The following is a 14,542-nucleotide window of genomic DNA, read 5'->3' as shown; positions in this document are numbered from 1 at the left end:
TGGCTCTTCGAAGTTTTTCAATATTGCGCGATGAATTTGTTCGCTATTGCAGTCAGGCCCGTCTTCGTGTTCTACATCCTAAAGATTAGAGACTCGCAAGTGGGGTCACGGATAATCTCTCGACCATCGGTCCTGGGCGACTGCAGTGTCAATTGAGGCGCGATGTTGCGGCGTGTTTTTCCTGGGCCGGCACAGCTGGCGGGAATGCCGACACGCGCGAATTGGGCGAGACTCGGAGGGTCACCAATTAATTGCCCTGTTGCGAAGAGGATCCACTGCTCGAATTATGCGAGACGGTGTAGTAGTGGTCTAAGGTGCTTTGATGAGTGTGGGCCAAGGATGCTGCACCGGCAGCAGCGACAAATACCGAAGAAATTGGGCACCCTGCGCTTTTCCTCGGCGTCGACAGCAACAGAAAGAGATCAAGAACAAGTTGACAACGTTGAAGATGAAGATGAAGGTATGCCTGGTCAGCAGACGCGAAGCAAGTATAGTCCTGAAGTGTTGGCGCTCATGGAACACATTAAGGGAGCGGGCTACTATGATCTGATTCAGATGTACGAAAGGATGCGTCCCGTGAGTCGTGACAGCTGGGGCGAAGAGCCTGATGTTATTGGGCGTGTATTTATGGGACGGTTTATGGCAGTGAATTTACCTGTCAAAGCTGCTGCAGTTTGGACAGACATGCAGAAAGCAGGCATGTTGGAGAATTACTCGGTCGAGACGCTCAACGCGCATCTGCTAGCCGCGTCGCGAGTGATCGTGCAAAGTGGGGACATGGTATCAAGACAACGGGTGTTAGATGCTTTGTTCAACAGATATATTGTCAACGGCGAGATCAACAGGGACGCATTTACGATTCTCCTTGATGCCTATTATCGACTGGGTGCATGGGAAGTGGCTGAGGCTCTTATGGAGGACATCAAAAACGAGAAAGTGTTTGTATTTCGAGTGAGCGGAGAATTGGCCAAGGGACCGAAAACGAAGAAGTACCTTGTACGACCACGAATCGGCTTCTACAATATTGTTTTCAAATATCGCCTGAAGGCAGGAAAACTGAAGGAAGCCCTGGACCTCTTCCATCAAGTGCGTGTTAGTAGGCTTCGCATGGATAGCATAGCATACAACATGTTCATCAGCCATTTTATTCGAGTGGAGAACGATTTAGACAAAGCCCTCGAGATAATCAAGCTTATGGAAAGAGATAAAGTGAAGAAGGACGCCGCGACTTATTCGATCATTCTATACGCAACATTCCACCGGCTCTACTTATTAAGAGTGCCACTAGACGAGCATAGCCAGCCGAAGCCCGCGGCACTTACAGGACAGAGAGGTCTTGATCAGCCGATTCTTGATGCTGGAAAGGAAGCGCTGAGAAGTGTATTGAAGGAAATGCGCGACGACGATATTCCTTTCACGCCTCATGTTCTGCACACCATGACTGTCGGTCTTATTGACATCACAAAAGATATGCATATGGCGGATATCTTCTTCTTGACCGGCTCAAAGCTCGTTCCAGTTACCCGTCGAACCGTCACGGCTCTATTGGAGGGCCATCTTCGCCAAGGATCGACAAGCCGCGCGCTGGTCCTTTTCAACGAGATTATGCCTCAGCTGAACATTAGAGGGTCTGTCAAAAATCTTAATGCGCTGTTACAAAGGCTAATAGATGACGGTGACGTTGATACGGCCTTCAGTCTATTTTTCAAAGTCTACGAGGAGTCGGAGAGCAAGGGAATCAAGTCTAATTTTGATCTGCCAAGTGTACGGACAGCATCAATATTGCTGAACGTAGTGGATGCCTCATCGCCGTACACATCGTACGTTGCGCGATTGACCAAATATATGGCTAGCCACAACTTGGTTCCGACGGAGATTGGGACGCTGAACAAGCTGAGACGGCTGAACAACGTCGGTGTAAGGATAGATCCTGACCTTGTCAAGAAATCCGGGCTTAAAAGTATATGAAGTCTAGCTTTCCCTCGAACTTTTTAATTGTTGGACGTCAAATAGGACTTTTGGATTTCGTTTTGGTTATATTGTATTTTTCATTACATGTATTTGATGACGGAGGGTCATGTATTGCTTAATTCATAATGACATTGGATGTAAAGATATTTCGAGTTAAATGCATTCTTCTTGTAGCATAGGTTTTGATGATATGAATGTTCTTGCATGCATATACGACTCATGCAACTGATCACGTCAAGTCCACATCTCACTGTCCATAGAACCCTCTGAAGTTATGACCCGCAACGCTAGTAAAGTGCTAGCCGTCCCATTGGATGCCCACGCAGGCAACTCGCGTTCTTTGCACAACGAAGACGCAGCAATCGTCGATTTCGAAGGGGTCGAGTAGTCCCAGCCTTCATCTATTGGTACATCTTACAGACATACCCATCTTTCCAGCCTTCGGTCGTCCTCAAGTGTTAAAAGTCAAGCACCAGAGTCCCTGCGACCCTCTCCAAATCCTCCGCCTCCATCATCCTCGCCCTTGCGGGAGTAATCCTACGCGTCTGTTTCCCATCCCCCCTTTCTCCAGCAGACGCTGAATCCTTCAAAGCCTTATCGGTCCGCCAAATCGCCTCGCGTGTGAAAATGCGTAGATACTCTGCCGAGGCTTCGACAGCTGAGGCCGATATCCGGGTATCTGGTCGCTCGAAGTGTTCCGCGAATAAGCGCGCCAGAGTTTTGGAATTGAAGCTGACGACTGCAGCGTCCGATGACGCCTCGGAAGACTCGCTATCTGATGACATTACTGTAGTTGCAAATATGATGAGATTCTACTCTGCAGATCAGTGACCGCGTGGCTGTGATTATTGTGATGTCGGTGTGAAGGAACGTGTCACATTAACATGTACACCGGGACTAACAATAGTGCACCAACGCGAACAAGCCAGGGGAGTAAACCTAACACTTCACCACAGTTCTCCGGGGGTGTGTGAATAGGATTGACCACGCCACAATTGCAAGTGAGTACGCATACTTCCCGGCGTAATTACAGACAATAGTTATGATTTACTCGCGCGCCAGCGAATACGTTTCTTATCGTCGTCAGCTGAACGCAGCAAATTTCTCGCAATTAATTGCGCTCGCGTGCGGAACGCTGTCATGCTCCATTTTAGTCATACTTCATTTCTAGCAGGCAAATATCCACTGTTCCGATGGCTGGACCCGACAACAACAAGGGAAATCGATGTTTCTGAACACAGAGTGCCTAACTGACATCCACTGGCACCTAGTATATCAAGCTAGCGCAGCACGGTAACTAGAAATGAACCAGTACAAAAGACATTAAACTCATGAAATACAAGGCCATAAACGCAATTAGATACAATTATTACAAAAATGACACACAAGCAAAACGGATAACAAGTAAAAAAACAAGACCAACATTGGAAACGATGATGAACCACTAGCAAACAAAACATTCTAAGACAACATTGCCGATTTCCTTCCTTCTCTGAGAAGGCCATGCGTCTAATATTCATGCCCCATCCAGATCGCATTCAACTCCGAGCTTAGCTGCATTGTCTTCGTAGATTGCGTACGTATGACGGCTTCAGTAACAAAATGCTTAATTGACGATAACACCGGACCAACAGCATTTTGTGGTAATGATAATGCTCTACCTAGATGGGGCTGCCGGTAGTCGATTTTGAACCACCGAGAGACTGCATGTAGGCGTAATATCCAACAGCCAAAACACCGGCAGCAATAGCAATGTAGCTGAAGAAACCGCTAGAACACGTTGTCAGCCATCTTACAATTTATTCAATAATTTATACAACTCACCTTCCACCAGACGGGGGTTGTTTTGAGCCGTCAGATGTTGACGGCGACTTAGCGCTTGACACGACTTCCTGTAGTGGGGATCCTTGTAAGCATTCATTCTCAGGGGGCAGCCACACAAATAATGAAACATACCGAAGGATCCAACTCGCCGATGCAAAGCTCGTCCAAAATCTTTCGCGCCTCCTCGGAGTGACCAACGTCCTAAAATCTTAATGTTAAAAGACCAATTGCGACAGATGTTGGCTGGACAATTACCTCGAAGGCGTCGGTCGCGTCCATGCCTCCAACATCAAGCAAAACTTCTTCACCGCCACTGTAATTACAAAATTAGCGCGATTCTTTGAAATTCTGGGCTCTAAAGACAGCACGTACGGGTGTTCGTCAATGAACTTTGTGCAATTGTAGACTTTGCCATGAATGACCATCCACAGATCGTCTTGGGTGGTGTGAGACTTCACATTCTCGAAGGTGAGATAGGTCTTCTCAGCGGTGGCATCGACGGTGACAGTCTTTTCCTCGGACATGGTTGCAGATGGTGTAGTTGTCTTTTTGAGATGTGTATAGGCAGCCGACAGACAATGGCGGGAACAGGAAGCTGGTGGAAAAAGAAAAACCGAGCAAGGAGGGTTTTTGCTGGTGGGCCGAGGGCAAACAAGGAGACGAGTGGTGAAACCGCGGAACGAGTGTAAACTATTGATATGAGTTCGCCGCCGCACCAGTCAGTTGCCGACAAACTTATCCTTGCAGGCTTTTTGAACTACAGGCTCTCAGCGACATACGCTCGTACACATAATCTATATGTAACATATAATATCCAGTGTGACAAATGCACATGCAGGACTGCTGTTAGTGGATAGGAGTTTTAATGTCACCACCAATTCATGTTGCGGGTGCACGTTACGCTCCAAGCATGAGTGTGATGGTGAGTACGTACTATCAGTGCGTGAGCCTTTTGAACCGGGGCAGTAAATCCCAACCCGATGTTGTCATATAATACGTTAGCACAAGTGATACCGCAATCGGTAGCAGCTGGTTATTAACATCCGTAAATAAAGAACTAAAAGGACTTCCATCATTGAAGAGGTGGAACCGCACCCACTCGACGCCATGCTTTAGATCCAGCTCCAAGCCTGGAAATTGTAGCTGTTTAAAAGAAACAAGTCGTGCGGCGTTGGTTACGGCTTCGTTGACGAAAACCAGTGCCACCTGGCCAATTTTTGTCCGGTGCCTCTGCCATTGACATGGCAACTCTCGGGTTTAGACACCCGAGACCCGAGCAAATCCGAACCTCGCTTATGTCAGGGTAAGGGTATCCACTTTTGACTGACCATGACGTTTGTGTAGAAGTGATATTATGCGACTGGCATTGAGGCCTTGATATAATCACAAGCAAGGCATCCGCAAATTCCCTTGGATATACTTCGGATATACACTGGTCGCAATGGTTGGTCTCAAGTGTAATGCAGATTTCTGTCTGATCCCGGTAAGTGGTCGATATCTAGTATTGGTAGGAGAGGATGAGTCGTTAATTCAAATTGCTTTAGATGGGCACGGAATCGCCGTCGGTTTCAACCTACATCGCGGAGATCCAGGTTTTAATGCACGGCAGTGGACTGAAGTACACGATGCACTCTGCTGGTACCACTGTCGAAGGGCCGTGGGATCAAGTGATGGAATTGATCGGAAAGGCGCACGAGCTCATGCATAAGCTCGGCGTCCAACGTGTGCAGACTGATGTTAGGATTGGAACTAGGTGGGTCACTAGATTTTTGTGACGGTAGAATGATGATACTAACTGCGGTGCTAAAGGGTGGACAAGACACAGTCGTTCGAGGACAAAGTTACTGTTGTTGAAAAGATCCTAAAAGAGAAGGAGAAAGCACAAGCTTCGAGTTTGTGATTTTGCACAAAATGTATCCTACTAACGTACATTTGTCTTATTACGTGAGCAACAATATATCAATTTCATGAAGGCAATGCGAGTTTGAACGTTCATTTCGTTGCAGTAATACATTCATTTTACATCTTGTCCTGCACTAACGCCTTTCCGGATGAATGTCACACACCGGTATAAGGCACTTGTCAGCCATAAGACTCTAGGCACCTGTCAGCGTCAACTATCACGTCAGGAATCGGCAGCATATACTTACACCTCAACCAGCATAAATGTCATTGCAGCTCTGATCCTGCCGCAGCTATTTTTGCCAAACGGATTAAAGGCGTCCCACCCGCACGCAAAAGACGAGATCTGTAAGATAAGCCAGACAAATCCGACGGCAAAGAGGACCGCGAGTGAAATATCCCATGCACAGAGATACCATAGTGTTAATCCAGGAGTAGGAACAACCAGCGTCAAAATGATGGACACAATGGTGCAGCAACTGACAACTATTGTGAAGATGAAGCCAGTCGGTACTGCTGCGGACGCGTTCAGCAGCTGTTGAACTTGGTAGGATATGACGCCGAGGATCACGGCGCTGATAACGAATTGAACGAACCTGAGGGCGAGGAGGAATACACGCGACGCATTCATTCTGGCGACCCTAGTTTACTTTGTGCTTTCTAGTTGCGACTATCGTTGAAGACAGTGTTGGATCTGTCACGGGAGAAGTCGCTCAATATTTCAAGACGACTGAGGTTATATGAGCCATGCCTCATTGTTCGCAACATTCTACTGGATTTTTGGACGTGGCTACCAAGATATATATCTGGTGTAACAAATCGTGGGATATTTGTGAATGTAGATGGTTATTCAGGGGTTGCGGTTTCAATCCACTCACTTGGGGCCGAGGAGCCCGCGTGGTGCCTTATAACTATAAGATTAGACCACTATAGCACTACTAATCGCAAAAGTGGCTATAACACTTTTAAACGACTGCGGTCCGGTGGTTTGAGTAGTTGAATATCTGAAAGATCCGATGCATGTCTCGTTAGTTGTCTTCGCCTGTCAGATTGGCGTTGCAGATATGACAGCTCGACCGTGATTATCAAGACGTGGCTTCTAGAACAATGCTTTTCGGATTCCGGAGGACTCCTTTGAGTCGACTGCCCGAGCTTACCGTTCACAGCCGGTTGCGTTGTGCCCTTTCTGTGCGCCTGGTCTCTAAACTCCGACGGTCGGTACTTGTCATTGTTGCCTCGTATGTACTAGCAACAATATGACTACCGCAGCATCAACACGGCAATTCATTCATTCCAGGTGGCCACGTCCATAACATGTATTCCGCACAAATCTTTCCATGTCGGATAATAGCATACATCAAGTGGCTCTCCAAATTACGCTAGTCGTCGACTCGGCGGGTCCACTTAGCTTACACGTAAACCGAATCGAGCTTGCGCGGACGACGTACGTTGGCAAAGTTGGGGGGCGCAACCTTAAAATTGCAAATCCCGGCACGCAGATCTCAGGCACGAGGGGGCTTTCGCTTTAATAGTCGCGGAAGTTGGTATTTGATCACGTCACTTTGATATCTTAGCCTGTCCTCGGCCGCACATAACCGTGTACCTGAGGGCGCTGTATGCCAGGCCTTACCACATTATCGACAACGCTCACGATTAAAATTGGTGCGCCTTTCCGTTTGTCGACATAAATCGGGATTTAGAAGAAGCTGCACAATCTCAGGAAGCAAGTTTCGGCCAGGAGCTCCACGTGCGAGCGCGTATTTTGTTATCGTCCAGACAGCCAGACGGATAACGCTACGTTAGAACACCGATAGTACGAGAACAAATGTTCAAATTGAAGCGTGGTCGTCATCGCGCTGAGGAGGTAATGGCTATTTGTCTATTGCGATTTTATTCTGCGACTGAATGTTGGTGCTAACATGCTTCAGAAATCGAAATCTGTTGGACTAGATTACTACGACGAGAATCCCAGCCCGATCAAAAATGCAGAAATAGAGGCTGCAGCCCCCAAAGTCGTAAAAGCACTGGCCAAAGACGGATTTAAAGCAACGGTCGATGATGTGAAGCTAGCGCTACGTTCCAAGTACGCGGCCGGTCAAGTCGACAAGGCAGTCGAGTTGTACAAGTTTTATCAGGAGGCCAACGAAGGGATCTTACTTGACGTGCAAGACGCGCCGGCGTCGAGCTCCGGGAATTCGGCTCCGCCAGCCTTGTTGGCGCCGACTAGTATGCCGATATTGCAAGAGAAGAGTATACCGTTGCTTGGCGCAGAGAATTTGAACAATGTAACATGCTATCTTGACTCGTTGCTGTTCGCAATGTATGCCAGGTTAGAATCATTCGAGCCGATATTATACAAAGTCTACGACGACGGTCCACTACGGAGGCTATCGACATTAATACGAATGTGGGTCAACATGCTGCGAGCAGGAAAGCTTATTACGTCGGACATCATGGCCCAGCTGAGGATTGCGTTGGCCGAAAACGGCTGGACCGACGCAGGTGAGGACCACCAACAAGACGCTTCTGAGGCCTTCGTGTTCATCGCAGAAAAGTTGGCAATGCCGTTGCTGACGCTCAAGATGGACATAGCGCACGGGGGGAAGGAGGTAGCGGATGATGACCACAAGTTTGTCAATGAGCGGCTACTGCATGTGCCGGTATTGGGTCGGCCAACTGATGGTCCCATATCACTTGAAGCCTGCCTTGAGGAATTCTTTGCAAACTCGGTTGTCGTGCGCAGAGAAATTGAGCGACGGCAGTCTGTTTCGGTTCCCAGCCACGCAAAGATGCACGTGACGCATGTTGAGAGTGTGGAAGTTGAAGCTTCTGGCAGCCGAGCGCATCGGTCTGGGACGATTGATATGCGGCCAGAGACTCTGAACAGGATTGCAGAAAGGGAAGATGAAACTGTCAAACAATCTAAGCGTACGCGTGATGTTGTGTCGGCCCTCCGCAATTACTCGATGAACGCACCGGAAAGCGCCGTGTCGCTAGGGTCAATTAACAGCGAGTCGACTGTGACCATGCCCGAGACACCGCAAAGGAGAAAATCATCTCTGCGGACGGCGAAGAACGAAATTTCATTACCGGCGTGGACATTCTTGCAGCTGCTACCGTTCTACACCGATGCGCCGCCGCAGGGTACGTCGGCTGAACATTTTGCAGTGACGCGTCCAGTTTTGGCGATTTGCTTGAAACGATATTCATGGTCAGCCAACGGCAAAGCAGTTCGAAACGATCGGAAAGTGCTCATACCCGAAGTCATTGAATTTCCGCATTTTGTGGCGGACGACCATAACAGGGAAAGAGACGCATTGTACGGCAACTTCAGGCTGGTCTTGGAGGCGGCAGTGTGCCACCGTGGCAACTCAGTGACCTCGGGCCATTATATCTCACTGGTTCGGGACTCACTGTTCCGACGTCGGCAGGAGCTCATGCGGCAGCAGTATGATGCTTCGGGGAGTGACGGCGGCTATGACGATGCGAGCTCATCTACGAGTGCGACATTGGCGGGCGATAATTGGCTGCTATTTGATGACTTGGCCAGTCCTCGAGTTTCATCGACCACGTTTCTGAACGCAGTGGCGAAGGATATGCCGTACCTGCTTTTCTATCGAATGGTGCACATTGACGAGCCGATACAGCTGGAGCAAGTGATTTCGTCCGAGAGTATGTTGTCGAGCCGATTAAGTGAGAAGATGGCATTATCGCCATCGTCCACTTCAACATCGATGTTGAGCACGAGGTCGGTGCCTACGACAATGACAGGATCAAGCGAAGAGGATGACGATGGTGACGACGACGACACTTTAGAGGGAGTCCCAAGTAAATCCTCCCCGGAAACGGAGAGAGATCCAGGATTAGCCGAGACATCGGCGTCAAGCTCACTCTCGCCACGAAAATTACATAAGCGATGGAGAGAACGGAGCATGAGTCGTAAGCAGAGCACTATCAGTATGCCAGAAAATGAGAACGGTGCCAGCGGCAACGAGCATCAACATCACCACCGCCATCATCACATTCACAAACGGCATCACTCCAAGTTAAAAGGGAAAGGAGGCAATGACGATGACTTTGATGAAGAGGAAAAATGCGTTATCGTTTAATCTTGGATACATGGCTTGTTTGTGCATTATAGCTGCATCCTTTATATTGGTGGCATTCGCGCTTATTGGATGATACCTTAGTATTTTAATTAGGGTAAAATAGCTTATTTATTGCATTGGTATATTAGCGAAAGTGTCAGTAGAGAGTATTTTTTTGGTAGTTCCCGATCATTGACTGGCATATTATTAGGAGGGCTTGTATATATACAAACTAAACTGAACCAATGGATTATATTTCCTTGATAGCAAGTGCCTGATAGTTAGTGGCAAACCATTATTTCCTGTCTGTGCATCTAATCCACACTCGTTTTTGACAAGAGTCATGCAACTCGGAAGACCGAGAAGGAGCGAGCCTCAACGCGCGCCACAGCAATTACCGAAGTAAACTGTGTGGCGGCTCTTAAAGTGCAGGTTGCTGCACAGGATGTGGACCATCCACACCACGATCATCGTCGTTCCTGTGTAGATATTTGTCTACTGTCCGATCTACTGTCATCCAACGCACCAGAATATTCCGCGCACCATTGACATCGCGGTCGCACTCAAACCGACATTCTTTGCAAGAGTACTTTTTACTGCCCCCAACGTCGTTGCGTTTTCCGCATCTTCCGCATGTCTTACTGGTGTATTCTTCAGAGACCAAAACGACTTTGCACGATTTATATTCTCGCGCTTTGTCGAGAAGCCGTTGTTGGAATCTGTAATGCGACCAAGTGGCCATAGCTCGTGCCGTCTTTGACCTGATCCGCCGCTGTCCGCCCTTGCGCACACCATTTGTTGAACTGGGAAGCTTGGTAGGATGACAAGTGACCGGTAGTCCTTTGGTAGACAAGCCTGCTGTCGTAATTCAGGTCGTGTGGGAGTGGTTCAGCGCTTTTCATTTTACGAAGAAACGCGTACCTTCCCTTCACTCTGGACCAGTGTTTATGATGTATCACAATGCTCTCCTGGCGAGACTTTCTGCGAGATCGGTGCTTAATCTTGAACACCTTCTTGTCATTTGTGTACCTGGCATGTGCGGAATCATATGCATTGAGAAGGTCTTGCATGGCGGCGTTCCTAATGTCGTATGGGGTTTCCAACACCCACGGCTTGCCCATGTTGTCAATTGCATCCTTGTTAAGGAACGCCGCTCTTAGGTCCTTCTTGTTTTTTGCAACCTCCTTCTTTTCCACGGCATCCAAACATCGGTTGTATGTCCAGCGTGCGGTGCCGAACCAGTTTCGAAGGATCGCTTTCTGCTCTATGGTTGGATATAGCCTGAAACGTCTGACCTTCTCTGCTTGTTGTTTCTCTGTTTGTTCTTCCTCTCTGTTTGTTCTTCCTCTCTGTTTGTTCTTCCTCTCTGTTTGTTCTTCCTCTCTGTTTGTTCTTCCTCTCTGTTTGTTCTTCCTCTCTCTTTCTGCGTTTTGCTGCTCTTTCTTTCTTATCGACTGTCGCGCATTCCGCAGTTGATGCCGATAGACAATCAGTGATTGGCTGGTCGGATGCAGACCGTTTACAGGTTCCCCAGCCTTCAGTTACAAGTTCGCCAGTCCATTCGCGTTCGATCAGATTAAGAGAAGGCAGCCACAGTGTGCGACTGATTCGAGCGGAATCTTCATTCCAAAATGGCTTGGGAACAATTTTCATATTCGGAGTATTCTGTTCGCCGACTGCAACGCAAGGGCAAGGAGGAGCTTGAGGCTTATCTATACAGCAAGTAAGTTATTTGAATGCTAAATCAGTGGTCCGGATACTTCAACTTACCCATTCCGCTAGCGGTTTCCATGTCAAGCTGTCACAAAGAAGACAGTAGTGGTGCGAGCAGGATGTGTATATAGTTGCCGTTCAGCGGCGAATGCAGCAGAGGCAAAGGGGACAGAAGGGGGATATTTATAATTAGATGAGAGGCACAGGTACCGGAAATATGATGCAGGTTTTTCGCGAGTGATTTTTTACTGCTGGGCTCGTGTCACCCAGCGTTTTCTTTCTACCTTTATTCGATGATCTCACAATCTGTACTACCTGAAGCTACAGGCGTGAATCGCAGCCCATATATAGTATCTGTTAAGAAGATCACTACTTTAAGAAGATCACTACTTTATCATTAGGATGATTTAGAGTGCAAGCTAAGACTGCTACTTCTTCAAGTTCGTGTAATCACGCGCCTACGACGCAAAACATCCAGCCAGTCATAGGTGGGCACTTCAGTCGCCAACCACTTGTAGGCCGATATCTTGATTTTTCCACGGTAAGTCACTGGAAAAATATATTTTCTGGTCGTCATGCATACTAAATTTCAGATGTCATAGATTTGTTCAGGAATTGCACGCATTATCTGATTACAGTTATCTCCGCTCGTGCTGCCCACCATCAATTGAGGCTGAGCTAATCCTTCGCAATTTGATCTACTCAAAATCGCCGGTTTGTCATAGTTATCCGATTTCTATAATTCTATCATACTGTTACCAAGCGATGCTGGTCGACAAATATCTACGGAAATTAGGGGCTCCGCGAGCATTCCCGGTGGGTACTGGAAACGTTAAAGGAAACGCGAATGATGAATTCGAAGAATGGATAAGCCATTTGAGCGATAATCTTGCTGATCCGGCCAATGTCAGCGAGATGGTCGACATTAGCGACTCTGACGACGAGGAAGTCGAAGAGGTGGACGAGGATGCTGACGGTGCAGATTCACTAAACCTTTCGAATACGACTAGTGCGAAGGATATGATCGATGTGGAAGATATATCCAGTCTAACCCTTTAACACGATATAAAACCCAAACCCAAATGATTCAAAACGTTGAGATGCTGACAACGACAGTGAGATAAAAATGAGCATATTACATATCCACTTATAAAACACATGACAGAAACGATGAGAACCCTTAAGACAAAAGCAACGCGACGAGTGTCGGACGTGGTAAAGATGGTCGACAGCCGCACATCTCGCAGTCTGGGGTCAGGGCTATTTTGTCGTCGAAGCTTAATTACAGTAGTAATTGCCCCGCTGTTAGACGCGGTGACGATCACAACACTTGCATTGGCTAGAATGCTCGAAATGGGTTCTGCGACTATTTCCCTACTCTGCGGTTCTACTAGGCCTGCATCTTATTTTATTGCGCGAGAATAACTGAATAGTGTAATCACAATTAAAGGGGCATTTTCTGTACGCTGACCGTATTGTTGCATCTTCCGGAAATAAGCAGCATGAGTTTCAACCGATCTCGGGGGCGAAATGTTCATTTTTACAGCGCTTCAGATCCAGTTCATGCGCTCGGTGGGCTAATATTGAATCAATCTGTTACAGTAAAAAACGTTTGTCTTTATGCTTAAGATCCTCATTATCACATCTGGGTCGTACAGCGTATCATTGCGAGGTACAAGGAAAATCCTGACGCCATCCGACAAGCCTCTTGAGCCGGGCCACTATGACATACGATCCAACTCTCCTGGAGGTAAGAAATTTCCTTTGTACTACTCAGTATTGGTATGTTGCTGACCTTATGCGAGGGACGATATCTATTGCCGACGAGCCGTGCGTAACACGGGTATACTCAGGCACCGAGTCAGGTAGAACTGAGGAGTTTCGTAATCAGGTGCGAGAGCATGATGGAAGGTGCGTAATAACTGGCGTTGTCCACGCCGATGCCGACTATTGGTACGGCTTCGAGGCTGCACATATCTTTCCACTCTCCGACAACAAACTGTTCATGGATTTAGGATTTCCTCGGTTGGTCACGAACAGACAAGGAGAGCATGACTCGGGGATTAATTCTTGTCAGAATGGATTGCTTATGCAGTCTAATATCCATCAGCAGTTTGATGGCTTTGCTTTTCCATCAATCCGGATGATAACTACAAAATAGTTGCTTTCCGTCCGGATCCCTTCAAGGTAGATGGGAGGGTACTGGACCCAATTTGTCGAGAATCAAACGATGAACGAAGCGTACAAGATGAGCTCCTTCGATGGCATTTCTGTCAATCAGTTTTAATCAACATGAGAGGAGCCGGTGAACCAGGTTTCGAGATGGACTTCCCTGGCGGAACTGATATGGTTGGAGAGATTCTGAGCGGACCAGAACCAGCGAAACGGATGGAAACTGAACTGTCCTTAAGGTTGAATGAGTTCACCTGGCCGTAAGGTTTGTCTCACGGAGTTGGGGCTTTGTAGGTCATTAGGAGGACCGGAATAAACGGACTGGATGAACGCAAGCACTGATGCTTCGAGTTGTCTATCTCGTAAGCCAGTATATACTGCACGTGCAATTCCCCAGAATTGCTGTTACAAGTATGAAATTGTTGTCATATTCTGACTTAAGGTGCATACTTAATAGTCGGGTGGGGTTGGGGTTCAGGTTTTGAACCCGACGGGTGCTGCGAAAGGTCGGGATGAGATCAGGACGAATATTTACCAACCAGCTATGCCGACGTGGATGTTTTCAGGATTAATCAATAGTGTTACTGACCTCAGTACTAGTCCCCAAAGTGGCAACAGGAGTAGTTCATTCACCCTGGATTATAGTACTCCACGCAAAGTACTCAAAACTTTGCGACTTAGGACTACGTCGTGACATGCACTTGGCGTTTACGGCATGCTCGTCATTGCCATTAGTTTCTCGTTAAATACAGTTCTTGCCGTGAAATAGCCAACGGAGAATTCGGATCGAGCCGTCTGTGCGAGCAGGGCTTGTCTTGTTCCCCGTGATGCTGTGTCCGGCAAATCCGGCAACGCTAAATAATATTTGCAAT

At 47.6% G+C, this 14,542-nt stretch overlaps 9 protein-coding genes across 9 annotated transcripts; 5 read left to right on the top strand and 4 right to left on the bottom strand.

Moving 5' to 3' along the window:
• Position 1: 1 nt before the first annotated feature.
• Positions 2-2,126, top strand: POJ06DRAFT_261246 (uncharacterized protein). Its single transcript, XM_056188595.1, has one exon. The coding sequence runs from the start codon at positions 163-165 to the stop codon at positions 1,966-1,968; it is 1,806 nt and encodes a 601-aa protein (XP_056040845.1). The 5' UTR covers positions 2-162; the 3' UTR covers positions 1,969-2,126.
• Positions 2,127-3,058, bottom strand: POJ06DRAFT_261245 (centromere protein X). Its single transcript, XM_056188594.1, has one exon. It carries the CDS (start codon positions 2,754-2,756, stop codon positions 2,430-2,432), a length of 327 nt encoding a protein of 108 aa, XP_056040844.1. The 5' UTR covers positions 2,757-3,058; the 3' UTR covers positions 2,127-2,429.
• Positions 3,059-3,632: 574 nt separating this feature from the next.
• POJ06DRAFT_271039 (cytochrome b5) lies at positions 3,633-4,319 on the bottom strand (the record flags this gene model as incomplete). The annotated part of the gene is made up of 5 exons (XM_056189483.1): positions 3,633-3,741; positions 3,796-3,863; positions 3,928-3,996; positions 4,051-4,108; positions 4,168-4,319. 5 exons carry the CDS (start codon positions 4,317-4,319, stop codon positions 3,633-3,635), a joined length of 456 nt encoding a protein of 151 aa, XP_056040843.1.
• Positions 4,320-5,236: 917 nt separating this feature from the next.
• POJ06DRAFT_271038 (YkoF-like protein) lies at positions 5,237-5,695 on the top strand (the record flags this gene model as incomplete). Its single annotated transcript, XM_056189482.1, has 3 exons — positions 5,237-5,278; positions 5,340-5,548; positions 5,605-5,695. 3 exons carry the CDS (start codon positions 5,237-5,239, stop codon positions 5,693-5,695), a joined length of 342 nt encoding a protein of 113 aa, XP_056040842.1.
• Positions 5,696-5,809: 114 nt separating this feature from the next.
• POJ06DRAFT_271037 (uncharacterized protein) lies at positions 5,810-6,328 on the bottom strand (the record flags this gene model as incomplete). Its single annotated transcript, XM_056189481.1, has 2 exons — positions 5,810-5,891; positions 5,946-6,328. The coding sequence occupies 2 exons, from the start codon at positions 6,326-6,328 to the stop codon at positions 5,810-5,812; spliced, it is 465 nt and encodes a 154-aa protein (XP_056040841.1).
• A 1,046-nt stretch (positions 6,329-7,374) lies between these two features.
• On the top strand, positions 7,375-10,076 carry POJ06DRAFT_30728 (ubiquitin carboxyl-terminal hydrolase-domain-containing protein). The gene is made up of 2 exons (XM_056190846.1): positions 7,375-7,561; positions 7,626-10,076. The coding sequence occupies exons 1-2, from the start codon at positions 7,523-7,525 to the stop codon at positions 9,804-9,806; spliced, it is 2,220 nt and encodes a 739-aa protein (XP_056040840.1). The 5' UTR covers positions 7,375-7,522; the 3' UTR covers positions 9,807-10,076.
• Positions 10,077-10,709: 633 nt separating this feature from the next.
• POJ06DRAFT_261235 (uncharacterized protein) lies at positions 10,710-11,714 on the bottom strand (the record flags this gene model as incomplete). Its single annotated transcript, XM_056188593.1, has 2 exons — positions 11,205-11,714; positions 10,710-11,119 (listed from the first exon to the last, which is right to left on the bottom strand). Coding segments are annotated over exons 1-2 (644 nt in total), but the record flags the coding sequence as incomplete, so codon positions are not given.
• A 301-nt stretch (positions 11,715-12,015) lies between these two features.
• POJ06DRAFT_261228 (uncharacterized protein) lies at positions 12,016-12,719 on the top strand. Its single transcript, XM_056188592.1, has one exon. The coding sequence runs from the start codon at positions 12,264-12,266 to the stop codon at positions 12,555-12,557; it is 294 nt and encodes a 97-aa protein (XP_056040838.1). The 5' UTR covers positions 12,016-12,263; the 3' UTR covers positions 12,558-12,719.
• A 281-nt stretch (positions 12,720-13,000) lies between these two features.
• On the top strand, positions 13,001-13,934 carry POJ06DRAFT_297234 (uncharacterized protein; the record flags this gene model as incomplete). Its single annotated transcript, XM_056190599.1, is given in 4 exon segments — positions 13,001-13,108; positions 13,128-13,248; positions 13,304-13,570; positions 13,660-13,934. The coding sequence occupies 4 exon segments, from the start codon at positions 13,001-13,003 to the stop codon at positions 13,932-13,934; spliced, it is 771 nt and encodes a 256-aa protein (XP_056040837.1).
• Between the last annotated feature and the right edge of the window lie 608 nt (positions 13,935-14,542).

Source organism: Lipomyces tetrasporus (assembly GCF_029532465.1).
Source record: "Lipomyces tetrasporus strain NRRL Y-64009 chromosome Unknown POJ06scaffold_11, whole genome shotgun sequence".
Taxonomy (NCBI): Eukaryota; Fungi; Ascomycota; class Lipomycetes; order Lipomycetales; family Lipomycetaceae; genus Lipomyces; species Lipomyces tetrasporus.
Note: the sequence above shows the minus strand (reverse complement) of the source record. Positions and strands in the feature narration are given on the sequence as shown.

Coding starts and splice junctions, on each gene's coding strand:
- POJ06DRAFT_261246 (XM_056188595.1), top strand. CDS start 163: ATGTTGCGGCGTGTTTTTCCTGGGCCGGCACAGCTGGCGGGAATGCCG.
- POJ06DRAFT_261245 (XM_056188594.1), bottom strand. CDS start 2,756: ATGTCATCAGATAGCGAGTCTTCCGAGGCGTCATCGGACGCTGCAGTC.
- POJ06DRAFT_30728 (XM_056190846.1), top strand. CDS start 7,523: ATGTTCAAATTGAAGCGTGGTCGTCATCGCGCTGAGGAG. Junction 7,562..7,625: donor GTCGTCATCGCGCTGAGGAG/GTAATGGCTATT, acceptor AACATGCTTCAG/AAATCGAAATCTGTTGGACT.
- POJ06DRAFT_261228 (XM_056188592.1), top strand. CDS start 12,264: ATGCTGGTCGACAAATATCTACGGAAATTAGGGGCTCCGCGAGCATTC.